Genomic DNA, 27,249 nt, shown 5'->3' on the forward strand with positions numbered 1-27,249 from the left:
TCCTGCTTCCTTAATGTGGCTACTAGAAAACAGCGTTGCGTACATGACTCACATTGTGTTTCGTTGGATGGCTGGTCTGGAGCGTGAGGTCTCCTTGGCCCTGCTTTATCAGTTAATTGTGGTCCCTGCTGTTCCCCTGGGCAGGGCCTGTCCTTTTGGTTACTGTCTAAAGGGAAGTAACCACTTGTTTTACTCACCTCTGCACATTTGATCAAGCCTCTGCCCGGAGCTGTGCACTGTGATTCTGCTAGCACATTTGTCTTCAGACCTCCGGGAATATTCTGAGTGAATTATCTGTGAATGTACTGTATGACACCATATCGACGATGCTGTTGATTATAAGATGTCTTCCAATGTGAGAAACGCTAAGGAAAACAAATGCATCTTAGAAGGTGACCCGCAATATTCTCTAACCCTTGACCTATTTGGTGTTTTGAGTTTCTTCCTCTAGTTAATTTGTAAATGATAAATCAAAATGCTTTGTAATGTTTTGCAGAGACCTTTAGAATGACGGACGTGGTGTCAGTGAAGTGGAGGAGTCTGGCTTCAGAGGCGGGCTCCTTACCCAGTCTCTCTGTCTCAGCCCCCTCCACTGTAAAATGAGGCGATCATGGAGCTGCTCCATTGCATTGAGAACTGAGCGGGCGCCTGTGAATTAAACGAGCTCCTTTTTATCAGCACCCAAGCAGCGCCCAGCTCGGAGGAAGTCAGCAAAGTGGGCTCAGCCTTCAGCCCCTCGGTATCCCCATTTACGACCAGGGAACCGAACTGACCAAGGTTAAACATGCAGTCAGTGGTGGCGGTAGGTCAGTGTTTATCTTCTCAAATCAGATTGCGTTTCTGAGCCAGAAGTGAATGTAAGAGTTCTGGCTCAGTGATGCATTTTCCCTCACGATCCTGGAATTGGATGAATGTTGCATCTCATGTGAGCTCCTTCCCACATCAGCTATTCTCAGAGTTAGAGAGACTGGGCAGGTGGGCGCTCAGCCCCAGGAAGGATGCTTGGAATTGCCCGAACCTTCAGATTTTTCACGTTAAGCAAGTGAGAAATTGGAATTTTTATTTCTGATTTTTAAATCTTAGTTCAGGTTTTCTTTTTTTCTTTTTAATATTTACTTCATTATTTATTTGGCTGTGCTGGGTCTCAGTTGTGGCACGTGGGATCTTTTAGCTGTGGCATGCAAACTCAGTTGTGACATGTGGGATCTAGTTCTCTGACCAGAGATCCAACCCAGACACTCTGCGTTAGGAATGTGGAGTCTTTCCTAATCACATTGTGACCATGTGTGACCTCTGACCAAATCTGGTGTATTAATTCTGTTTGACACTACTTGTTTCCTTTGAGAACTTTCATGAGTATTTTCTTCTTGACCACTTTTGTTTTACTTCCTTCAGGGACGTTTCTCTCAGGCTGGTGGATATGTATATAACCCTGTTGTTTCGATGGTGACTTAGAGAGTGTTAGAGTTTTATATCCAGTCTTCATTACAAAACACATTTTTGGTAGGAGGAGGAGGTCTAACAAAGGCTTAACATAGATGTTAAAATACCTAACAGAATATTAGGAAATCAGATCTAAAAATATACATAGAAATGATATATCATGACCAAGTAGGACTTACTGGAGCTATACAAGGCTGGTTCAATACTTGAAAATAAATTAATGTAATCCATTACAATGCACTGCTGTTATTTTTGCTTTGGATGTTCACTTATATTTTAGAGCAATTGAAAACAAAACACTTATTTTATCTTCATTTACTCCATTTCCAGTGTTCTTCATTTCTTTGTATAGATCCAGTTTTCTGTCTAGTTTTTTTTCCCTTCTGCCTGCAGACTCCCTTAAAATTCATTCCTATTCTTAGATTCATAGGTTGGCTTGGAATGAATTCCTAAACTTACTGTTTTTCTCGGAAAAGTTTTTGTTTCTTCATTTTTGAAAGATGTTTTTACTGACTACAGAACTGTGAGTTGACAGGTATTTTTTCTTTTAGCACTTAAAAATGTCACTCCATTACTTTCCATCTTCTATGATCTCTCAAAAAGTCTTAATTTCGTTCTTGTGTATATTATGTGACTCTTTTTTCTGACTGCCTTCAGTATTTCTTTGTCTGTCTTACTCAGCAGTTTGAATATAACATACCTCTTTATCCCCAAATCCACATCCATGTGTGTGGATTTGGGGGTAAAGGGGGGCGTTTATCCTGCATTGTGTTCTCTGAACTTCATGCTTGTGTAATTTTGGATTTTCTTTAGTTTTGGAATATTCTCAGCCATTATTTCCTTGAATGTTGTCTTCTGCCCCATTTCCTGTCCCTAGAAATGTTTGGATTTCAGTCACACGTGTGTTAGATCATTTGATAATTTTCCTACAGGTCCTGGATGCTCTGTATATGGTCCTCAATCTTTTTGCTCTTTGTTTTTCACTTTGGCTAATTTCCATTGACTGGTCTTCAAGTTCACTGATTCTTTCCTGACTATGTTGAGTCTACTGATGAGTCAGTCAAAGGCATTCTTCATCTTTGCTCCTTTGTTTTTCATTTTAGCATTCTCTTTGATATTGTCTTCCAGTTTCTATTTCTCTGTTGAAATCACCCATATGATGTTGTCCACATTTTTCACCGGAGCCTTTAATATTTTTAATCACAGTTACTTAAAGTTCAATGTCAGATTGTACCAGCATCTGAATCATACAAGGATCTGGTCCTGTGATCCCTCTGTCTCTTGGGTGTGCACTTTTTTGTATGCCTCATAATTTTTTGTTTTTGAAATCCAGACATCTTGAGCAGGACAGCAGATTTACGCCTGGGATTTGACACGCCTTTCCTCCTACAAGGCTTTTATTATAAGGATTTGAGTTGATCTAGTTAGGAGTTGGGCAAGTTTTAAGGTTTGCAGGTTCCTGTAGTCACCCTTGGTGCTTACAAGTCTCAAGTCCTTAAGCAATACCTATGTTTAGGGTGAGGACTGGCTGCCAGAGGGTTTTCTCCCTCAATATGTTCTCCACCCTCAGCTTTCAGTCTTCCCTTTGCACTGCTCTCAGAGAGAGAGTCTCTTTCCATGTTCTTCCTCTGTCCCTTCCCAGAAGTGTTCTTTTCTCACTAGTTACTTAACACTTGCTGGCCTGGGAAGGGTCTTCTGTTGGGATTCTGATTAAGCCTTTGTCTCAGGCAGCCTTCCCTGGTGGCTCAGATGGCAAAGAATCTGCCTACAATGCAAGAGACCCAGTTTTGATCCCTGGGTTGGGAAGATCCCCTGGAGAAGAAAATGGCAACTCATTCCAGTATTCTTGCGTGGGAAATCCCTGAATAGAGGAGCCTGGCGGGCGACAGTCCATGGGGTCGCAAAGAGTTGGACGTGACCGAATGACTAACTCTAGCATTCATTCCTCTTCCTGCCCCAGGGATAAGGGTTTTTATTTCAGTTCCCTTCTCCCACCTACAGTGAGTTTTCAGTAATGGTAGGTTTTGTGCTTTTGTCTGCATCCACTTCAGTGGATTAAGATGTATTTATGTGACATGCTGAAGGAGTCAAATGTTGGACCACAGTTTACCTGTATGTTAGAACTTTTCAACATTTCTACATGTTTTTAAAAAATCTTTAAAAAAATATTTCTTTTTATTTTTTATAATTTAATTAATTAACTTTTGGGTGTGCTGAGTCATCACTAGCTACATGGGCTTTTCTCCAGTTGCCCAAGTGGGGGCCACTGCCTAGTTTGGTGGGGGCCAAGTGCAGGGACTTCTCATTGCGGTGGCTTCTCTGGTTGTGGAGCACAGGCCCTGGGCACAGGGGCTTCAGTAGTTGCAGTGTGTGGGCTCACTAGTTGTGACACACAGCCTTATTGCTCTGAAGCATGTGGGATCTTCCTGGATCAGGGATCAAACCTGTGTCTCCTGCATTGGCAGGCAGCCTGTTAGCCACTGGACCACCAGGGAAGTCCAAGAATATTTTAAATTATAATATTTTTTCATGTCAAGCATTTTAACTTAATTGTAAATAAGTGATTTCCTAAAAGGTATAAAATAAATTGTTGGAATGAGATGGGGATAGACATACTATCAAGGCCAGCAGTTGTCACCTGTGTCCCTTCTCTCACCTCCATCCCCTGTGGTTACTTGAGAAAGGACCACTGCTGGAAGCAGACCACAGCCACCCCGGTCACCTCGACACCCAGTCCCCAGGAAGTCACATTCCTCAGGACAGCCTGCTCTGCTTTTTACTTTAGAAAGGTCTCTTATTGGGTATAGTTTATTCTAGATTACTATAGAACATTGTTTAGGATTTATAATATGCTTTAAAAGTGTTTTGATTTTTAAGGAAAAATGTGAGACTTTGGTTAGAACACAGTGGAGTTTATTATCTGTGATATTGAAAATCTGTACATTTCTCTAACATGTGCTATTTGTTCTAGAGTAAGGTTTATGGGATTTTTTTTTTTTTTGTAATTATAACATCCACCTCTTGAGAAGTCTAGTTATAGTAGTCTATTAATCTGATAGATTTTTAACAATTGTCCTCTTTCAAGAAATAGTGGGACTTCCCTGGTGATGCAGTGAATAAGAATTGGCCTGCCAATGCACGGGACACGGGTTCAGTTCCTGGTCCAGGAAGATTTCACATGCTGCAGAGCAACTAAGCCCATGAGCCACAACTACTGAGTCTGCCTTCTAGAGCCCATGACTCACAGCTACTGAAGCCCATGCGCCTAGAGCCCATGCTCTGCCTCAGCAGAAGCCACCTCAATGTGAACCCTGTGTACTGCAGCTAGAGAGTAGCCCCGACTTGATGCAACTAGAGAAAGCCCCCACAAAGCACAAAGACCTAGTGCAGCCAAAAATAAATAAATTGATAAAAAATTTTTAGAAATAAAATAAAGAAATAGTTGATGATGAAAAAAACGAAATTGCTGATGATTAAACAGGTTTCCCAGTAGTCATGTATGGATGTGAGAGTTGGAACATAAAGAAAGCTGAGTGCCAAAGAATTGATGCTTTTGAACTGTGGTGTTGGAGAAGACTTTTGAGAGTCCCTTGGACTGCAAGGAGATCAAACCAGTCAGTCCTAAAGGGAATCAGTCCTGAATAATCACCGGAAGGACTGATGCTGAAGCTGAAGCTCCAATACTTTGGCCACCTAATTCGAAGAACTGACTCATTGGAAAAGACCCTGATGCTGGGAAAGATTGAAGGCAGGAGGAGAAGGGGATGACAGAAGATGAGATGATTGGATGTCATCACTGACTCAATGGACAGGAGTTTGAGCAAGCTCTGGGAGTTGGTGATGGACAGGGACGCCTAGCTTGCTGCAGTCCATGGGATCGCAAAGAGTTGGACATGACTGAACAACTGAACTGAACTGAAACAGGTTGAAGCAAGAAATTGCTGATGATTAAACACATTGAAGCAAGAGACGTATTTAGTGCAAAGAGACAGAGCTTATGATGTAGATCATGTCCATCCTCACGTTGAGAATGGATTCCCTTCCGCCATGGTTACAGTAGGATTTTAGCTCAAATTTCCATTCTTGCCATCTCTTTCCCGCTAAAATTGGCTAATAGAACTTCTTTGCATGTAAAATATCTTAAGCACCAAAGTCTTCTAGTTTAGTTTTTCTTTCTATCTGGAAAGAACATTGAAGACTGTTTCCAGATATTTTGCACTGGCAAATGTAGATTTTTCTAGCAACAGGACGCCTATCTAAGATGCATGACTTGCCTTTAAAAAAAAAAATCAATGAAATTTCATTTTCCCCGTGAAAGTATTTGTTTTGGAAGCTGCATAGGGTTGCACAGTGAGTGGGCAGTCCGCAGAAGTCAGCGCCCTCTCAACCAGTCCCGCCTTTGCCTGGGGATTGTCCAGAATCCTGCCTCGTGGCCACGCCCCTGCCTCGTGGCCACGCCCCTGCCTCGTGGCCACGCCCCCGCCTCGTGGCCGCGCCCCCTCCCCAAAACCGCCCTGCAGGGTCTGAGTGCTCTCCTTGGTGAATTCTACTGATCTGTGTGCTAAGTCACTTCAGTCTCTTCCGACTCTTTGTGAATAAAACACTAAAGTATATAAATTGTTTACTTTAAAAAATTATAAGTAAATGAGAGAGAACAAAAAGTTAGACCCGTAATAATACCGTCATCCAGTGTCTTCCTTCTTTTATGCTGCTGCCGAGTAATCTTCTGATGTGCCAATAACAGTTGTGATACTTGGAAAGTTCCTTACACTTTCCTTGTCCTCAGAATCTGAGCTAGTGGTTGTGTGTGAGATTATCACTTATTATAGATACATCTCTCCCACTTAAAAACAAACGAAACACAAATAATAGCCATTGCTTGGAAAATGTCAGAGTTTAATGAAACAAAGTCAAGCTAGTTACCTTCAGCAGTGAAAGAATTTTCGCTGACACTCGACATCTAGTGGCTTTCCCTGGATGGGCCCTGGAAAGGCACGGTGAGCCCCAGGGCACTCTCACCTACTGGGAGCGGGATGTATGTCTAGCTGTTTGCTGTCACTTCCTCCCAGCTGTCGATGGCCACCAAGCTAGAGCAGCCGCTCTCAAGCTTCGCGATCCACCTAAGAGATGACCATTCCAGACAAGCAGTTCTCAGACAAGCAGTGAGCAACAGTGAGATGATGAACTCAAGGCCTGACATGGATAGAGGCATCATAACCCTGGCCAGCACATGGAACACAAGTGGGTTAACAATGATGGCAACAATGAAACTTCAAGCAAATGTGCTGTTAAAACCCTTACATAATTGTAGCAGGCTTGGGTTTCCTGCGCTTTGAGTGTTCTTGCCTCTTTGATAATCAGACGATCTAAAGAAAGGAATAGAATTTCAGGGGAGAATCTGCAGGCCAGACTCACAATGAGGCCATTCACGGGGCTCTTTCATTAGCCTGCACAGTATCGGCATCACGATTCGTCTCTGGCTTCACTACAAGGCTCCATTTAAACCCAACCCAACTCGCAGACTTAACTGATCCAGGAATTACTCAATACAGCCCGCCAGCTACTGTAGCTTTTCCCCTTTGATAAGGGGTTTAACACAATGGGCTTCACAGTTCTTAAATGACTCCACTTTTTTCATCCTGTCTTTGAGATGTGGTGCTTATGTGACCTTTTGTTCTGAATAAAATTTCACGTGGTGTGACTATATTTTTTTAAACTACTAACAGACACAATATTGACGCCTTACCCACAGAGGAAAGCTTTTAAAACCTTGTAGATGGTATAGAAATGAAATTCATGTCATAATATTTACCCAGCTAACTTCACTCTATTAGATTATTAGATATTATTAAACTTGAAGATATTTTATTTTGGGGGTGATTCTGATAAAGTTACAAGCAGTACCTCTGCATTTCGCGTCGACTTTTGCACACTGCTCATTGTCTTCTGGTTTGTGCAGTTTCTGCCTCCACAGTTCTGATAGACGGACCAGGGCACCCTCAGCAAGTTCCTGGTGGGGAGGGTGGTGGAGAGCCTGATCTCAGAGTGGGAGACCCTCAGGAATGAATGTATTTGGCCACAAACCATTGGGAGTGCGGTAGGCTCCCATCGCACCTCAGAACTGTGGGTCTTAGACTTCAGTGAACACAAGTCATCAGAGTGATGGATAAGCATGCAGGTACCCAGACCCCATGCTGAGTCTGACTCAGTATGTCTGCGGTGGGGGCTTGAGGATTTGCATGGTTAACAGTTGATTCTATTATCGGACCCCACTAGGAACCATTACCCCAAATTCACTGGGGACTGTGGGAACTCAGGGACCCTCGTTAGTAGGAGTGACCCCTGGTGGGATTTCCTGGGGCGATGCTGGGAGGGGAGGGCACACCTGAACGTCCAGCTAGCATCCCCTTCTGTTCCCCATCCCTCCACAGCAGGGCAGCACCCGCCCTGAGCATCCAGTTCTCAGGGACCTGCCTGTGGGCCTGTGTTTGTGCGTCTGAGAACGGCTTCCCACCCCACTCCCGCTCTGTGCGTAATTTGAATTTCTGAACCGTCATTATCTGCGGTATTTAATCCAAATTCGCTTCTCTGCCCTCCTCTGTTGCCCCCTTATTAAAATAATTTCAGATTTTTAGTAGCAAAGGTCTTTTTCAAAGGATTTCTGATTAGAAGTGGACTCTCAAGAAGCCGTTTGGGAATTATGGATGTAGCATGTTTGCTCATTTCATGAAGATAAGATTTTTCCTTGAAGATAAGTTGATCTGATGATCAGGACACACAAGTGGTGGTGACTATTGTTGATATTCATACACTTTGCCTGCAGTGCTGTTGGGTGTTCTGTTTGTAGAATCCACCCCCATACAGTTGGAGGGCTTTTTTATTATGAGAATTTTCAGCCTGACACAGAACTAGAAAATACAGTTCCCATATATGCATCACACAGTTCCCAGAGTTACCAAGGTCTGTCATACTTTCTGACAGCTATTTTTTTCCTGTTCTTAAATATTTAAAAATTTTTTATTTTTGTATTTTGTATAGTTCTTTTTAAATTTATTTTTAATTGGAGTATAATGGCTTTACAGTGTTTTGTTGGTTTCTGCTGTACAATGAAGTGAGTCAGCTATAAGGGGAGATATATATATATATATATCCCCTCTCTTTAGCCTCCCTCCCACCCCCCCATCCCACCCCTCTAGGTCATCACAGACCACTGAGCTGAGCTTCCTGTTTTACACAGCAGCTTCCCACTAGCTCTCTGTTTTACACAGAGTAGTGTGTATATGGGGGCTTCCCCAGTGGCTCAGATGGTAAAGAATCCACCTATAATGCAGGAGACATGGGTTCTATCCCTGGGTCAGGAAGATGCCCTGGAGGAGGGAATGACAACCCACTCCAGTATTCTTGCCTGGAGAATCCCATGCACAAAGGAGCCTGGCTGGCTACAGAGTCACAAAGAGTCGGACACGACTGAAGCGCCCGAGCATACACACTGTATATATGTCAGTGCTGCTCTCTCAGTTCCCCGCTGTGTCCACAAGTCCGTTCTCTACCAGTTCTTGAGTGTTGCTGGTGGTTTTCTAATTGGCTCATTCTGGGAATGACGCAAACACAGGATGCTTTGCTTGGGCCTGAGTGTGGCAAAGCTGCGTGGTAACATGAGGTTGTCCTTTTTAGGAATGTGTCCCGGAGAACCTGGAGCTGAAGCGGAAGCTGTTCGCTCAGCTGGACAAAATCGCTGATGATCACGTCGTCTTGAGCAGCTCCAGCTCATGCCTGCTGCCCTCCAAGCTGTTCGCTGGCTTGGCACACGTGAAGCAGTGCCTGGTGGCCCACCCCGTGAGTTTGTCCAGCCTGGAAACCCAGCGAGTCTCATATGGGGTTTCCAGGAGCAATTCGTCTCGATGAAACTGCTTGTGCTTTTTAACTGCTTTCCTGAGATGTATATTCATATATCACGCAATTCAACTTGTACAGTCTAGTGGTTTTTAATATATTTAGCGAGTTGGATGTTATCATCATTTTAAAAAGAATTCTATCCAGAATTTCTTGAATTGTATCTTGTATCTCATGCATTGTGAGAATGAACAAATCTTACAGACTTGTGGCCTTAAGTCACTCACTGTCACAGGCCTGGGGTGTTGTGGTCAGGTCGGCTCCCACCACCTGAGTTGATCTAGGACAGGTGGGACATGTGCTCAGGTGGGGTATGTGCTTGGGGTGGGTGTGAGAGTTACATAGTTACATACTATGCATAGTTAGAACTATGACCCGGGGAACAGGGAGGCCACGTGTGGTCTCAGCGCTCCTGTGGCGCCTTGTCTCCTGGGGGTCTGAGTGGGCAGAGGGAGGCCAGCTGCCAGGGCGGCCCGGGGGCAGCAGGGCTTAAAGGAAGTGTGGGCAGGAAGTCTGGAAGGCAGCCTGTGAGCGAGACTGAGACAGGAGCGAGCCAGATGCACACAAAGATGCCTTTTACCTGTTTGTCCTGACCTGTGTTCTGCCCCTACAAGGCTCACAGCACTGCAGAGACCCCAAGCCCAACATCCCTGTCTTCCTGTAAAGAGAAGTTCATTACAGACAGACATGCTCCCGGTTCTTATAATTCTGATGTTTAAAAAGGCCAGAGGTCACACGTCTCTGGAAGGAACTCAGTGACTCCAGGCAGGGGGCCAGTGAGTCAGCCGAGAATTAATTTATAGTTTATTTGAAGTAGGTACTCCCCTAGGACAGGCTGGAAGCAGAGGAAACCTCCAAGGTGTGAGGGCCAGCTGCCCCTCCAGGCTGTTCCAGGGGAAATACTTTCTTCTCTCTCCTGTGGAAGTCATTTTAAAATGGATACCTCTTATACTTTTTGGTAAATGTGAGATTTTTACCCGTTTTCACCCATACTCAGAGGAAAAACAACTTAAAATATAATATTCTTTGGGGAAAGAGTTTAGCAAATGTGCATCTGCTTAGTGGTGAGGGTCGTTAGCAGCCTTTTGTCAAATAGCATTTTCTTTAGAGGTAGGAGAACTCTCTCTGAGAATCTTCAAGAAGGATTTCTCAAAGTAAACCAAGAAAACCAGAGCCAAGAAGCCCCAAGAAAACCAATGCTGGGCAGGCAAGCCATCCTACCGTGGGCAGACTCTCTTCCTGTCTCAGACGACACTCAGTACTGAGGCTCTATGGCGTTGCCGTGTGACTCGTGGGTGAGATTTGATCAGGGGAGCCAATATTTGAGGCTCAGCATGGAGACATTAAGGGAGTTCCAGGTTTGGGGAAGATACTGCCCATGGCACCGATGCGGTAGAATGGCTGTGACTCATGTGGGAAGAGGAGGCTGGGCGAAGGTGGGGAGAAGCCCGTGAGGACAGCTGATGGCACAGCCCCAGGAGGTCAGCGGTAAACATGCAGGGGCCCACTGGCACCCGTGAGCTGGAACCTCAGGGTTGGTTACAGTTCCTGCAGTTCTGTGCCCAAGGTCTTTCTTTGTCTCCCCTCTTTGTGAACGACTTTATTCCTCCAGTTTCTTGTCATTGGATGGGCCCCTCATTCCTGTGTTGAACCTGCCCCCCACCCACCCTGACCGCTCAGGATTGTGAATGACACCCCGAATGCCAGAGCCGTCTTCTCAACTGTCTCCGGCCATCTCTGTCCCCAGGTCAACCCACCGTATTACGTGCCACTGGTGGAGCTGGTCCCACACCCAGAGACGGCCCCTGCCACCGTGGACAGGACCTATGCCCTGATGCGGAGGGTCGGACAGTCCCCGGTCAGGCTCCTGAGGGAGGTTGACGGCTTCGCCCTGAACCGCCTCCAGTATGCGGTCATCGCTGAGGCCTGGCGGCTTGTGGAGGTGTGTGGCTGGGCTGCAGCCCATGGCTGAGCAGGGGTCGGGGGGGTTGGGGGGGTTAGGAGGGGCAGGAGCGGAGAACCAGGTGCTCGATCTGTTCCAGAGACCAGGGGCAAGCCCTTCCTCTCAGAGATTCCTGTGTACCACCAGTCACCTGATACTTGCACGTGATGAAGATTTCTATTCTTGCCCTTTCCTGTCATTTCCACACCACTTTCTCTGTGATGTGCTGAGTTTCCCCATGGTCGCAGTACCACCCCTAGTGGTACTGTTTTTCAAGAGGAAAAAGAAATTATATTTTGAGTAAACTTGTGTCCTTTAAAGGAAGAGCTTGAGGAAGAAACAGTGGATGGCTTTTAAACTTGTTAGTTCTATGCTTGTCTCACATATAGAGAGGAGTTTATTTACATATATACACCTATATATTTACATATGGAGTTCCCAGGTAGTTCTAGTGGTAAAGAACCCACCTGCCAATGCAGGAGACACTGGTTCGATCCCTGGGTCGGGAAGACCCCCTGGAGGAGAGCATGGCAACCCACTCCAGTATTCTTGCCTGGAAAATCCCATGAACAGAGGAGCCTGGCGGGCTACAGTCCATGGGGTTGCAAAGAGTCAGACATGCCTGAAGTGACTTAGCACACAGAGGTTTGTCAGTTTCTTGAAAAGAAGGCTTTTTGTTTCACTGACTTTTTTCCCCCTTACGGTTTTCCTGCTTTTCATCTCACTAACTGTGGATGGAGGGTGCCCCTTCATCACAAGCAGGAGAAAGAAATTCTAGAGGAGACAGAGTGGGAGGGTGGGGCTGCTACTGCGGGCCTGTCGTAGTGGGGGACAAGGTGGGACATGACCAGGGGAGGTGGGCAGGAAGGGGCTCCACGGGGCACATGGTCCGACCCCCGGCCGCGACTGCACGAGGCTGGTGGGCGCTCACAGCCGCTCGGTCCTTTTTCTGTTGCCCGTTTGGCTGCAGAATTGGGCCGGAGCAGCCCTAGTTGGCCGGGAAATGCTGACGACTGCAACCTAGGGGCCCGAGGTTAGGTCCGTGGGTGATGGATCCTGTTGCTGGGAAAGTGCTTTTCAGCCCATTCTTTTAAGCTGATGGGCATGATGAGGGAAGAAGCGTTGAGATGATAGACTCTTGCCCAGACAGTGGCTGAGCTTGCACTGCCCGTAAATTCCTGTCCTGTTGCAAGAGGGTCGTGGAGGCAAGCGGGGGTGAGTCACAGAGCCACCGAGGATTCTCAGCTCGTTGGAATGTGTGGGTGGTAATGAGTTTCAGACTGCTGACCTCAGGTGGTGTTCACGTTTCTGAGAAACAGAACCTCCAAGTGGATATCTGCCCGTGGGCCCTGAGCTGCAGGGCTTCCATTCTAGTGTCCGGTTTGGGACGTGGTGTCTGTGGTCCATACGGGAACCTTGGAAAGAGACCCGGCCTCTGTGGCCCAGCTTTATTCTGGACATGGATGCAGCCGCTGTGAGCACTGCTTTCAGCTACTAAGGTGCATCTCAAAGGTCACGTGGTAAAATGAACAGACCAGGCTTTCTGTGGTAAACTCCGTCAAGCGTTTCTGTTGAGTGTAGTTTAGGACAGTGCAGTGTTTCCCTGCAGCAAACTTTGATCAAGTCTAATTGCTTACATACCTGATACCACGTTAATACAGCTGTTTTTTTAAATACATGTTTTGTTTTTCTATTTTTGGCTGTGCTGGGTCTTTGTCTAATAAATGTCTTCATTTATTTTTCTATTATTGACTGTGCTGGATCTCTGTTGCTGCTCAGGCTTTTCTCTAGTTGCGCTGCAGGAGCTTCTCATCTTGGTGGCTTCCCTTGCTGTGGAGAAAGGCTCTCTACTGTTCGGGCTCCAGTAGTTGTGGAACACGGCCTTAGTCGTTCCTCAGTATGTGGGGTCTTCCTGGACCAGGGATCAAACTGGTGTCTCCTGCATCAGCAGGTAGATTCTTTACCTCTGAGCCACCCAGGGAAGCCCAATGTTGATTTTTTAAAACGATTTAATTCGCTTTCACTTAGAACACAAACATGTCTGAACAATGAACGCTAGTTTTTGCTGCTCCCCTCATCCCGCCCCATCCGCCAGACGGCGTCTCCCTTGTCCCGCTGGCCTCCTGCTTGGCATCTTGGCATCGTGGTGCAGCCTTTGATTTCAGGAGTAGAGGTGCAGATGGCAGCCTGCTTTTCCTCATCTCCATCATGTGAACAGAGGGTCCCTCCAAAGGTGGCGGCCGGATGGGGCAACTCCTCAGGCCTGAGAGGAAGTCCCTTCTCTGGTCACTGTGAGTCTGGTGCTCCTGAGCCAGACCTGCTGCTGGGTGGTGAGCTCCTGGCCTCGTCCTGAGAGTGTGCTTAGACTGGGGGGAACAGCAGCTCCTTGACAGAGGGGGCAGCTGGGGGAGGTGGTGCGGCCCAGGGAGTCTGGGGGCGAGAGGACCCGAGGCAGTGGATGCCCGAGGAGTGCTCACATTCCTCTTGCTTGGGCTGTGATCACCCGGAGGTAGGAGGTCCTTGGCTTTCTTCTCTCCTTTCAGAGCCAGCGTCAGCGTGCGTGCTCCTAGTTCCCCAAGTCCAAGTTCATCCAGGAAGTTTACCACACACACACGCGGCCTCTGAGAAGGACCTTTACTGAGTCCAGGGGTGGTGGGGGAAGTTTTTTCCACGAATATCACCCTGAGTGGGTTCCCTGCAGCCCAGTAAGTGCGGGCCCTCCCAGCTGTTCTGGAATGAAACCGGAACAAATGGACGGCGAGGAGGCAAAGGAAAGCACAGGCCCAGGCTGAGCCACACGCTCCCCGGCCCTGGATCAGGGAGGCTGCAGCCCCAACAAGAGGAAGCAAGTTCAAAGCTTGACTCCGGGTGGTGGGTGTGGGGCTGGTTAGAAGGTTTCTTCAGAGGAAGGTGCTGCAAACAGCAGGGCTGCTTCAGCTTGGCTCCCCTGGTGCGTGGCCAGAAGGGAAAAGCAGAGGCTTGAGTGAAGTGCTGCTGAACAGACCTTGGCGACACCCATCTGTGTATTTGGCAGGGAGATTCATGTAGAAGGATGTGAGGGAAATCAGAGGAGCCAAGAAGGAGCCGGGCTCCTGCCTCCATGCCACCACGCCCTCTGCTGTAGGACTCTACATTTTATGTTGTCTAAAATTTAAGCTTGAAGGTGTAGGGGTTGGGAATTCCTTGGTGGCCAAGTGGTTAGGGCTCTGCACTTTCACTGCTGAGGGCCTGGGTTCCATCCCTGGTCTGGGAACTAAGATCCCGCAAGCCACATGCCCCCTCCTCCCCCTCAAGAAAAAGTTTAAGCGTTTAAAAAAATAAATTTATGGTCTATTTATTTATTTAGCTATGCTGTACAGCTTGTGGGATCTTAGTTCCCCAACCAGGGATTGAATGCGGACCCCCAGCAGTGAACATTCAGAGTACTAACCACTGGACCACCCGGGAACTCCTATCATCCTCCAGATTAACCGACACCTGCTTTCTCAGCTGTTAGTTGGAAGAGCCTCCTGTCAGTGGCCTTTCATTCAGAGGTTGATGGAATGGGAGACGTTTTTTTGTTTTAGGATAGGTCTGGAAGGACCCCATGGTCTCAGCATTTTTAAGAAGCCCCAGAACTATGTCAGAAGCACACCCACGGCTCAGCAAATGTTTATTGTCTTGCACTGACCACTGGGAGCCAATCAGAGAAACCAGAGGTCACTCATAGCTGACCTGAGTTATTCCACATGTGACAAAGTGTAGAACCGGAAGGCCACAGGAGCTTTTCTAAGGCCAGTGGTGGTTTTGCGCAGGCTCGGGCTTCCCGGGTGGCTTAGACGGTGAACAATCTGCCTGCAGTGCAGTAGACGTGGGTTCGATCCCGCGTCAGTTAATTAGAACTCTTCCAGCAGCGACGGTCTGTAAGAAGTAGACCATTTTTATAACAGTGTTTACTGTTTTATGGGAGGTGACTTTCTGAGTAGCCACAGTGGCGAGCAGTAAAGCCCTATTCAAAGGAAACATGCTGCTGATGTGTTATTTTAGAGACAACTCCAGCCCCATTAACAGATAAACATAATGAAAACACCAACCACACATTCAATTAAAAAAAAAAAAAAAAAAAACCTGTCTGGCATGCCTGGGGTTACTCTAACAGTGTTTAAAGCAAAAGCATTTATGCTAGTGTTCTAACAGCTCTGAAAAAAAACAAAGTGAGGTGCTGTTACTCTAACACCTGACTGCGTGTCCTCTCCCACAGGTGCTCGGGCAGTGAGAGGTTTCAGCTCCTCTGGTGTGAGCTGACAGGCCGGGGGCCCCTGGTGGGGGTGGGGGGTGGGGTGGGAATGTGTCCCCAGGAGAGGAGGCAGAGAAGGGGGCCACAGGTAACAGCTGGACAGGAGCCTATTCATCCCACCCCCAGTGCAGGCGGGAGCTGGCCCTGGAGGTCCGAGGGGCAGAGACTGGGTTGTGTGTGCCTGCTTTGGGGTGGGGCTTTCACTGCTTGATTCAAAGTGAAAGTGTTAGCCCCTCAGTTGTGTCCGACTCTTTGCGACCCCCATGGACCTTGGAATTCCCCAGGCAGGAACACTGGGGTGGGTTGCCATCAAACCTCTCTGTAAAGAGCTTCGTTCCCGAGGACCCTCAGTCCCGGCCTCACCGAGCCCCAGTGCACTTACATTTGCACAAACAAGGGATTTTGCTGTGAATGGTTTTAAGGTTCAGACTTTTTGTTTCTATTGGCCTCTTTACCACTGGTGTTTTTCTTCCTGAGAGCTTTATTACAAGAGAACTGGGTAACACCGCTGTGGCCCAAACAGCTCTGGACTGTCCCTTTGTTCAGTTGCTCAGTCGTGTCCGACTCTTTGCAACTGCATGGACTGCAGCATGTCAGGCTTCCCTGTCCTTCACCTTCTCCTGGAATCTGCTCAAGTTCATGTCCGTTGAGTCTGTGATGCCATCCAACCATCTCACCCTCTGTCGTCCCCTTCTCCTTCTGTCTTCAATGTTTCCCAACGAGTCAGTTCTTCGCATCAGGTGGCCAAAGTATTGGAGCTTCAGCATTAGCATCAGTCCTTACAATGAATATTCAGGGCTGATTTCCTTTAAGACTGTCCCTTGAATCGGCACTAAGTCTTTCCTCTCCTTCCCTTTCATTTTTTGGGTTATTTCCACTGAAGGCTTTAGTCTCAAAAATACTCACAGGGAAAATACCACTTCTGTTCCCCACCCTGAGTTAGATTGTTTTTATTTTTCTGCATTCTTATCTAGTCTGTGTTAAGAATACTTTCCTTGAGTTTGTGTTCATTTTTAACAGCTTCGTGGTATTTTGTTTCATTGATCTTTTTGAAAAAAAATCTAACCTTTCCCCTGTTGCAGGATGTTTTAAGGTCATTTCAGGTATTCTGCCTTATGTTGCCTCTTTGCACGTCAGTCTCTTCCTCTGGCTCCTTCTCCCAGGAAGACTAGGGCAGCAGGATCACCCATCTGAAGGGATACCTTACCGGGTGTTGGGCCCGCCTGGGCCCGCACATCCCAGGGGCCCTGCCAGCCGGAATAGTCCTCTCCGGGTCTCTCATCACATCCCCCCACCCAGGATCCTGTCTGAGGCTCTGGACACAGGGGTGGAAGGGCTATGATCCAGTGCCCTGTTGCATCAGCTAAGCATGTTCAGTCAGCTCATCTCCAAGGTGCTCGGAGCCCGGTCATCCCGAAGGAATGGCCCCGCCCCGCTTCCCAGAAAACGCACAGCTCATGGACCGCCAGCCTCGGGTGATGAGAGCTGGCCGGCAGCACTGGGCCGTCCTCCCTGTGAAGTCCTGTGAAGTCCCGTCCTGTCCTTGCCCCACCTCCTCCAGGAAGGAGCTGTGGGTGGGGACGGGCAGAAGGGATGTCTTTCGATCTTGCTCTGGAGCCAGTTTTGAGGTGCACGTCAGACACGTGTGCCTGGCAACGAGTGTAGAGAGGAAACACGCAAGTGTATGTGCGTGGAGGGAATGAATTCATGGCTCCAGGTGCTTCCTCATGAGAAAAGCCGGCCTCCTTGTCACTGTGGTAGTTCTTAATTTAAACTCCACCATCTGTAACTGCCTTGCTCTGAATCCAGGGTCTGTACGGGCTGTGGAGTTGGACTTTCTAAAGGTGGGCCCGGCACCCCCAGTTCAGCTTTACTGTCTTGCATTAGGGTCATTCCCATCTGGCTTGAGCTTGATCGTCTCTGGGGATCTGGGGTTAAGCCTCAAGGGGCCTCTTTCCCTGAGACCCCTTGTCCTGAGTTTCTGATGGGGGTGATGCTGGACCATCTCAGGCTTCACTCATTTTCACCCTCAGATACAGAATTTCATTGTCTAACATGTAACAGTAAAACGTTTTTTTGCCTTGGTCAAAACACTGGATTGAAGCCTGGACGGCTCTGGTTGTGGGCTGGAAAACTTGTATATAACTTTGTCCCGATTCCTGGGGGGGCAAGTGTGTTCCTGGTCGTGGTGGTGCTGGCTGAGGTGGAGAAGTGTTTGCACAAGAAAAACTTGAAAATTCAGGACCACGTGTGGTGAAAAGTAGAGCAAAACAAAGTAGAAGACGGTCAAGAGCTGGGAATCAGTAATTTCTAGAAAAGGATTAAAAAAAAAAAAGAGAGAGACCAGGAAAGATGGCAGGAGAAACGTGAGAAAAGCAAGTGAATATGAGGGCATGCCAAAATAAATGAATTAAATGAGAGAATTTAGTAGGAAAATGGGCTGATTAGAAGGAAGACTATTTCTGTAGCTGGTGATCAGTAGAGGAAATAGTCCCCGGGCTTGCCTCACTCAACACATTTTGCATCCCTGAACTGTGCACGACCCCCAGGACCTCCCCCTTCTTCCTTGTCTCCCCAGGTCCAGACCAAGTCCCACAGTGGGTATTTTAGAGATGTCTTCCCGCCTCCTCTCCCTGCCAGACCCAGGATGCCCAAGGGTCCCCTGTAAGGGTCGGCTGAGCAGAGGGCCGGTCATTCTGTCACACACAGTGCTGACAGTGTTTGATACATGTGATTAGCATCTAGTCAGCTGACTCAAGTAAGGAGATTGTTCTCAATAATCTGGGCAGACTTCATCCAATCAATTGAATGACCTTTAGGGCAGAGCTGAGGTTTCCACCAGTCAATCCTAAAGGAAATCAACCCTGAATATTCACTGGAAGAACTGATGCTGAAGCTGAAGCTCCAGTGCTTTGGCCACCTGATGCGAAGAGCTGACTCATTGGAAAAGACCCTGATACTGGGAAAGACTGAAGGCGGGAGGAGAAGGGGACGACAGAGGATGAGATGGTTGATGGCATCGCCAATTCAATGGACATGAGTTTCAGCGAGCTTTAGGAGATGGTGAAGGACAGGGAAGCCTGTCCATGGGGTTGCAAAGAGAGCCAGACACAACTGAGTGACTAAGACACAAAGAAATCTACCTCAGAAAATCCATATGGAGCAGAAAGAAGCAGTTAAGAAGAGGAGACATGAAGACTTTTCCCTTTTCTAACTTGTTCAGCTAATGAATAGCAACTGATAAAAACCTGACTGCCCTCCGTGGATGAAGCAGGAGGGAAGGACCCAGAGCCCGGAGGAGGTATGGGTCCTCCGGACCTGACAGTGTTGGGTGGTGGGAAGCCCTCTGACCCTTTGTCTAGTCAGGTCACTGTCCCCGCTCACGACACAAATCAAGAATTAACTGCTCTGGGGTGGCTCACTTTGTAGGTGTTTTGAAATCTTTGGAAGTCAGCTCTGAAAGTGTGGAACGTAGTTGTGGAAGAAGAGAGCCAAGGCAAACAGCATCGCAGGTCAGGCTGGCCTCCGGATCCACATCCCTCACAGTTTGGTGCTGGAATGAAAACCCCAGGCTGTTGGAATGTTGACCCAGGGACCAGGGCTGGGGGGTTGGGAGTCAGCCATCCCCGCCCGGCTGCCTCTCACAGCATCCCCAGGGGCCAGGGCAGCCCTGGGAGAGGACCAGCGGAGACGTGACATGGGAGGCGGGGCACCTTGCCATCCAGCAGTCGTTTCTGGTGGTTCTGGGCGGCCCCACAGGCCTCGTGTGTGCTGTTTCCTCCTGAGACCCCCCTAACCCCCCAGCGTTGCCGCCAGGAGCCGAGGCCGGTAGACTGAGCATTTGAGCGACCTGAGTGGATCTGCTCTCATCAGTGGTCATGTGAACCCGAGGATGGTTTAGAATTAACAGGAAACTTGGAGGACTCCTCCCGCTGACAAGGTGCCTAACACCCCAGTGTTGGCACCAGGGGCAAGGAGCCCAGGCCGCTGGGGGCGTCGGCTCTTGGCAGAGGATGCGCCAGGACATCCCAGGGGTGCCGGGGGTTGAGCAGGTTGTCACCACGCGTTCCTGGGCCTTCCCAAAGGAACACATGGATGGTGGAGGCCCTGTGAACGGCAGCCCCACCTCTGCAAACACACAGCTCTGAGCTGTGTTTCATCACAGAAGCACTCTTCTACAAACTCGTTAAAAGCTGGGCAAGGCCGGGCTTGCAGGCTGGCAGAGCCTGAGGATGGCTTTCCTGATCCTCCGATGGCCTCGGGTCTGAGATGTCAGGGGACACTTCTGGCTGTTTCCTCTGGCGCCCCATTCCCCGTGCCCCCTCCTCCCCTTCCCTGAAGCTGTGATGGGAGCTAGAGAAGCCAGGACACTGGAGGTGGGGACTGTAGGGACAAGAACTGAATTTTTGTCCAACCACTTCACGAGCTGATCTTTTCTCGGGCTTTGTTCGTGTATGATCGCTGTGTGATGCCACATCTGATGAAGCCTGTTCTAGGGCTTCTGGGGTGTTTGGGGTCCTGTTTAGAGAAATGAGGATGAGACCAATGGTAACGGATTGTCCTCCCTATGAGCTCACCTCCGGACCCCATTCTCTCCTCTCAGGAAGGTGTGGTGTCTCCGGGTGACCTTGACCTTGTCATGTCAGATGGCCTGGGCCTGCGGTACGCGTTCATCGGGCCCCTGGAGACTATGCACCTCAACGCGGAAGGTAGGGGCTGCCAAGGGGTCTGTGCCGGTTGCTGCTATCATGGTTTGTAAACAGGCTTGCCTTTTCTTACAACTGAGGAGACCGCAGCACCATGTAGGAGATGCTGCCTGGAAGTATGTGTCATGTTTTTCTTTTTCTTTCTTCCTTTTTTTTTTCCTTGAGAAAAATAATTCAGATATCACAAGAAATCAATAGGGAGAGACTGAGAACAGTTAATTCTCAAACAAATAGAAACAGAAGCTGATGAAACTCGAGAACAAACAGCGTGCAGACAGGAAGGAGGCCTGCGACAATTTTTCAAACAAAGCAGCTGATAAGAAAGCCTAATTGGGTGACCGTGATAGTGGTGGACAGATGTAGCTTTCAACTTCAGAGCATTCCAGGGAGCAGAGGGAGTCAGTTCTGAGATCTGGCTCAGGACCACGGACATGTGCGTGATTCCTCACCGTGCCACCAGAAACGTATCGGGAATGCCTCCTTTTGGGTGGAGTTTTCATAAAGCCAGCATCTCAGGTTAAGGCTGGTTACTAGTCTTAAAAGCTATAGTTTATCTGGAAGTGGTAGAGATATTTTGGGATGTGTTTTTAATCTAATGAAATAGTGCCTGAGAAAGAGAAGGCCAGCGTGCCTACTCCCCTGTGGAGTGCCTGCTGTGGCCGGCAGGGCCCTGCTGGACTTGCAAGCTACGTGACCTTGTGCAGGTCAGTTCACTGTGCCTCAGTTTACCCACCTGTAAAACTGGTACAGCAGCCGTGACCCTCACAGCGGTGGTGTGAGAATAAGTTGGATGGAGACACTGGGCTTGAGTCAGAAACGGTGAGATGAGCTAAATCTAATCTCATGAGAATCTGTTTCCCCCCCCCAACCCCGCCCCATCTTTTCTTATTCTGTATAAGCAGCTCTTAAGCAGTTAGGTTCAAAGTCTTCTTTTTGGAGGGAGAGGGAGCCTGTGCCATGCAGCATGAGAGATCTTAGTTCCCTCACCAGGGCTCAAACCTGGGCTCCCAGCAGTGGAAGCATGGACTTGTAGCCACTGGACCGCCAGGAAAGTCCCTCAGGGTCTTCTAGAAACCTAAGCTCTGTGAGTTTTTGTAAGCGGATATTGTTGACCGAGCAGAGGGCGTGGATGCAGAGAAGATTGGGGGGGGGGGGGGGCGGGGGGAGGGGGGGCGGGAGTGGGCAGCTGAGTGGGATAAAAGGTGAAGTGGCTTTTTTCCTTCACATTGTCAGTGAGATCATTAGTCCAGAGTAATTCCCATACCACTCGCTTTCATGGTGTAGAGAAGCCAAAACTACAGTTGGAAATAAATTAAAACCCTCCTTTTTGACCCTAATTGGAGGGGAGAACTTTTCTTCACTGGACCTTCCTTCACAGCACGGGTTCCAAGTCGCCACAAACTTCCTGTGTCTGGAGTGAGTGCAGGCTACTGGCCTAGCAGACAGTGAGCGTTTATCCAAGAGGTGAGGACCTGCTGCAGAAAGTTTTCTTATATTAGTAGGGCTGAAATACTAATTGGTTTTCGAGCAAGTTGGGGAGGAATTATGAATTGTTTAAGAGTTTTACTGTATTTTATTCTGTTCTGAAGAAATGAAAAGCTCTTTTAAAACTACAAATTTTATAAAAGGCAGTAGGAGAAAAGGTACAAGAAAGCCCCTGGGATTCTCAGATGACTTCACTGGGGCCAGGAGAGACGTGAAGTAGCCGGAAGTGAAACAGGGCACCTGAATTGTGTCCCGAGGCTCATGGTGGGGGAGGAGGGGCAGGGCAGCTCGTTTTCCCTGAAAGTGGGTGAGTTCACAACTACAGCACACCTGCCTGCTCTCTCCTCTCTGTCTTTCCAGCGTTTTCTGTTGGGTATCTCTGCTCCCTCAAAATGGGTAAGCTGTGTTTGTGCCTAGATTGTATCACCTTTAGTTTGAATAAACCTATGAATAGGCACAATGAAGTAAATATTTAATTTCCAAAAATACACAAGTGTTTGGGGCATTTTCCACGTTGCAGAGATGCTGCATATCCAGGAGAACTGGCGGAGGTTGGGCGGCCTCCCCAAGCTCTGAACTGTCCTCCATGCTTCTGGTAAATGCAGTGAAACCCTTCAGTTTAAAAGGGAGCGTCTGGAGCTTAAGTGCAGGCGCTGATGTCAGAAAAGTAGTGTGTTTGAATTTTCACCCATCGGACCACTTTCTCTCCTAAGACAAAGTGGGCGTCATCCTTCTCAGAGAGAAGGGAAATGATTTGAGCCAAATGCAGTTGAAATCCGTGAATTTAGGCCTTCACACAGATGTAGATACACAAGAACTAACCCCATAGAAGTTATGTGTCTTTTTTTTTAAGGCGTGTCCATTGGAGATCACTTTTAAGTGAATCATGCAGTGTATGTGATCCTTGGAGGAGGGCATGGCAACCCACTCCAGTATTCTCACTTTTAAGTGAATCACGCAGTGTATGTGATCCTTGGAGGAGGGCATGGCAACCCACTCCAGTATTCTCACTTTTAAGTGAATCATGCAGTGTATGTGATCCTTGGAGGAGGGCATGGCAACCCACTCCAGTATTCTTGCCTGGAGAATCCTGTGGACAGAGGAGCCTAGCGGGCTACAGTCCATGGGGTCATACAGAATCGGACAGGACTGAAAGGACTTAGCACGCACGCACATGCAGTGTCTGTGGGGCAGGTGGGAGCCCTGCTCTGGGTTGCTTCACATCCTGCAGTTTGTTTGTTCCCTGTTATCCTTTTAGCCTGCCTGACCAACTGCTGAGTCTCCCTGGTTCTGAAAGAGGCTGGCTGAGGGCCAGGGCAGCTCAGCAGGTTTGGAGGGGGGTTGCGCTGGGCTCCTGTGAGACCTGCCCCGAGCGCAGGCCTGCACCGACCGGCCTAGCCTCCTTGCCTGGCAGGCAGGGGCAGGCTGGGCTGTGTGTGTGCGGAGCGGCCCGTCCAGGCAGGCTACCCCGTGTGTGGGCAGCCGACGGCTTCCTCTTGGAATCAGCCTCCCCCACGCACATCTGACACTGCCCTAAGAGCGGTGTCCCCTTTGCCCCTTCAGGGTCAGCCTCTGCTCCGCAGGCTTCTCTGCCACAGACCTAGGACTCCATCTTCCACTGAGGCCTGGTGTCAGCAGATGTGCTGGGAGGCGTGTGGTCGGGGGTCACCTGCAGCCCCCGGGGATGGTGGGGCCCTAACTTGGCGGCCATAGCCGGGCCTGCCCTGTGGGGGTGAATAGCCCATGTTGAGAAGCTGTTGCCCAGGAGATGAAGGACCAACTAGAGCCCATGGTTAAGAGGCAAGTAGGGAATGGATGCAGTTGAACTTGCCATCTTTGGTTCTCAGGGAATGCATTTGAGTGGTGTACACAGGTACACAGGTGACCTCGTAGGCACATAATGAAGGAGACGTTTGTGGTGCAAAGAGGACTCATGTGACACTTGAGGACTCAGAGCTGACCTGGGCCATCCAAGTTCCTTGAGAGATGCTAACCCAGGCACCGTGGGGGCCTGGAGGTCAGGTCGCTTCTCAGGACTTTACTGCTGGGAGAGGCTGAGTTCTGACCCCGGTGTGGCTGAGCAGGGTGCGGGTCCCACCCGCCGGCCCTCAACACCCACAGGGGCCAGACCCTGCGGACACGCCCAGGTTTGGGTGGAGACAGAGCTCACTGACCCGGGGGTATTCTTGTTTCCTTCTGCTTCCAGGTATGTTAAGCTACTGTGACAGGTACAGCGAAGGCATGAAGCGTGTCCTGAAGACTTTTGGACCTGTTCCTGAGTTCTCTGGGGCCACAGCTGAGAAGGTGCACCAGGTGTGTGAGCTCCTGCCTGCAGAAACGAGGTGTCACTTGCAGCCGGGGTCTTTGCCTTGACCTCCAGGTTCCTGTTGCTGACCGTCCACGGCCCCATCAGGGTCACAGGGGACCCTGCGAGCAGTGTGGCCAGAGAGCTGGCAGCTCACCCCGGCGTGTCCTGAGGAGCTGTCCGCCCCCGCCCCGGGTTTGGGGAGTTACATCAGTTGAGGGTTTGCCAGGCTTCTTCTGTCTCTGAAAGCAGATTCAAGAGTGTGCACAAATAGGAGTGGTTTTCCTTCTGCTTAATTAGTTGTCCTTCACGCTTCTTTCCCCTTTCTTCTCTTTTTTTTCCCCCTTCCCAGGCCATGTGCGTGAAGATTCCGGATGATGCCGAACACTTGGCTGCCAGAAGGGCGTGGCGGGACGGATGCCTCATGAGACTCGCCCAGCTGAAGCGCCAGCTACCCCAGTGATGCTGTGGTGACCACTGCTGCCCCCAGTGGGGACCACCAGCCCCCAGTCCCGCGGCCTTGAGACACCGGTGTGGGGAGGGGGGCTGCAGGAGCCCAGCGGGGGGAGCCCTGCCTGCTGTCCTCACCCTGGCAGGTGCCTGGGGAGGGCGTGCCCCAGGCAGGGGTTAGTCACAGCCACTGGGGTCTGTGGGCCATGGATCCCCACCTACTCCCAGAAGACAAGAGAGCAAATCTTCTGAAGATTTGACTGCTTACTTTCATGTGATTCCACGTGTTTACATATCATGATCAGTGGTTGTAGTTTCAAGTCATTTTAATCTGCTGCGAAATGTTTTTGTAATTATTTTCTGATCTCTTGCTGAGGACCCTGTGGTCCTACATGTTTGAGGAGTTCCCTTCATTTTTCTGATCCTTATTCCAAATAAAAGTGTTTGATTGCATAAAGACATCTTTTCTTCTCCTCTTTCTGGGAAAGACGTGTCCTGGTGATGGACATCAAGTGACCACGATAGTCAGGTCGTAAAGCAGATGCTTTGTTCCGAGCTCCCTGTCTGCCGTTCGGTGAAAACCCACACTTTGGGCTGGTGTTTCCCATGGTGCTATTGGGGTCAGGGTCAGGCGTGTTGGGGAAGCCCCCTCTGAGGGTGGCGGGCAACCCCCAGACGCCCCCACAGGGAGCTCACAAAGATAACTATTACCTGGGCCCTGTGTCACCTTAGCCTAGAGAAGGGCTTGGTGTGGGGGACGGTTCAGAAAGGGGTTCCTGAGGGTGACCCTGGGCTGTGGAGGCTGCACCCAGGATAGAAGCTCTGGACCAGAGGCTGGGGCATGAGGTAGAGCAGCACCCTGCAGAGAGGGGCCCTGGAGCCTACAATCTTCCCCTGGGGCCACCCCCTCACCCCCGCTCTCACCCCCACCCCGTCCTCGTCTCTGGACCTGCCCCAGCCTCCTAGCCTGAGAGGATGGCAGACAGGACAGAGGTCCCGTGCTCTCCTGTGGGACCCTCAGCTGCCCTGAGCTGGCCCAGGGCTGCCCGGCTGGGGCCACTCCCCTGGTTCCCACTGCCCCAGGGTGCCCTCCCAGGTGGCTCCCCACCCCTGCCAGCCTCCTTGTGGCCAGGGCCGGGCTCCTGTTGGACAGACCACAGGACACCACGCCCTCCGGAGGAGCTGTAGCTGTCGCTTCTGGGCTGGGCCCTGGGGCTCAGCTCCAGCCTGCTCCGTGCTTGCTGGACCCAAGATGGGGTCCCTGGAGGGTCTCTTGGTGGGAGAGGAACACACATCCCCCACCGGCAAACTTTCACCTGCCCAGGTGACTCTGGACAGGTGGGAGGGACTCTGAGCCTCTCAAGGACGCTCCTGTCCTTCAAGGGCTTCGCAGCCAGTCCAGCCCTGGGACTTCAGAGGGTTGTCCCAAGGCGTCCCTCAGCTGGAGGTGGTGACCTTTTGTTTCCTTCTCGGCAGGGCGGTCATTTGTATTCTGCTGAGGGAAGACTCTATTCCGTTCCTTTTGGGCTGGCTTTTTTTTTGGTTTCTGCTTTTTTTCACATCTCTGAGCAAGGTCACTGCCCTTCCCCCAACCCACCAGATTCCACACCTCCCTCTGGAGTCCTGCTGCTCCAGCCCCACTCCTGCTGGCCATCAGCTCCCGGGCTGGAGAACATCTCTGGTCCTGGACCCCCGCCCGGCTCCCTGCACCCCCACCCCCCCTCCCCCGCCATCCGCCACTCTGGTGGGTGCTGGGTTTCTGCCCAGTCCCACCTCTGGACCAACACAGTCTCTTCACTTACCATGAGGATCTCAAATGATCCCTTCACCTTTTTGGAAAAACTGCCTTTTAATTTTGTGTCCTTAGACACACCATGCTTTTTCTTTTTTTTTTTTTTTTTTGTTTCTTCTTTTTTGGGGGGGAGTGGGGTATTTAACCTGAATAATTCCTAAAATAACTTCACTTCCACCACCCCTTTCCTTCCGGAAGCTGGCTGGAGACCAAAGTCTGCCTCCTAACCTGAGGCCTCTTGTGAGGATGACCCTGCAAGGCTCCCAGAGAGGAGACTGTGGATGCCAAGAGCTTCCTCTGTTGCTCTAAGTGTCATTGTGTAGAGGCTGCATTACTGTGCAGTGTGGATGAATAGACACGGGCCTGTGGACTGGGCCCAGAGCCCCTCAAAGGCAGGGCTGCAGGGCAGGTCCAGCTAGTAGGGGGCTGCTTGTCCCCCAGTCTCCCCTGGGCTGTTGTACCAGCACTAGCGTCCAGGGGCCACCTCCTCCCTGAAGCCCTCTGGGCCCTCTGCCGTTCCCTTGAGACCTTCTTGAGCGGCTGCAGCAGCACATGTCTGACCCCTGGCCAGCTGCAGGGGCCAAGGGATCATTCAAGTCTTGTTTCTGGGGGCATCTCACACAGAGCAGGTTTTCAACAAAACTGGCCCCACAAACAAACGGACTTGATGGTCCACTTCAGGCCTCTTCTGGTAACAACTGGGTGGGTGACTTGGAGCAACTCTCCACGGAGGACAAACGAGAAATGAGCCCACAGGGCTTCCCTAGAGGCCCAGTGGTTAAGAATCTGCCTTCCAATGCAGGGGACGTGGGTTCCATCCCCAGTCAAGGAGCTAAGATCCTATGTGTTAACAAAGCAACTAAGCCTGTGTACCGCAACAGGGACCCAGCGCAAACAAAAAATTAAAAAGCAACGAGTACACAAACGTCTTCTCAAACAGAAGAGCTAACACAAGAC

General features: G+C 49.6%; 1 protein-coding gene across 1 annotated transcript in view; it reads left to right on the plus strand.

Annotated features, from left to right (window-relative positions):
• CRYL1 (crystallin lambda 1) overlaps positions 1-24,957 on the plus strand; it is a 52,903-nt gene extending 27,946 nt beyond the window's left edge. Inside the window, exons 4-8 of the mRNA XM_061133060.1 lie at positions 9,118-9,279; positions 11,084-11,278; positions 20,158-20,263; positions 23,952-24,058; positions 24,403-24,957. Coding sequence (XP_060989043.1) covers positions 9,118-9,279; positions 11,084-11,278; positions 20,158-20,263; positions 23,952-24,058; positions 24,403-24,513 — 681 coding nt within the window. The 3' untranslated portion in view covers positions 24,514-24,957. The remainder of the gene's footprint in view (positions 1-9,117; positions 9,280-11,083; positions 11,279-20,157; positions 20,264-23,951; positions 24,059-24,402) is intronic.
• Positions 24,958-27,249: the final 2,292 nt, after the last annotated feature.

Source organism: Dama dama, chromosome 30, assembly GCF_033118175.1.
Source record: "Dama dama isolate Ldn47 chromosome 30, ASM3311817v1, whole genome shotgun sequence".
NCBI lineage: Eukaryota > Metazoa > Chordata > Mammalia > Artiodactyla > Cervidae > Dama > Dama dama.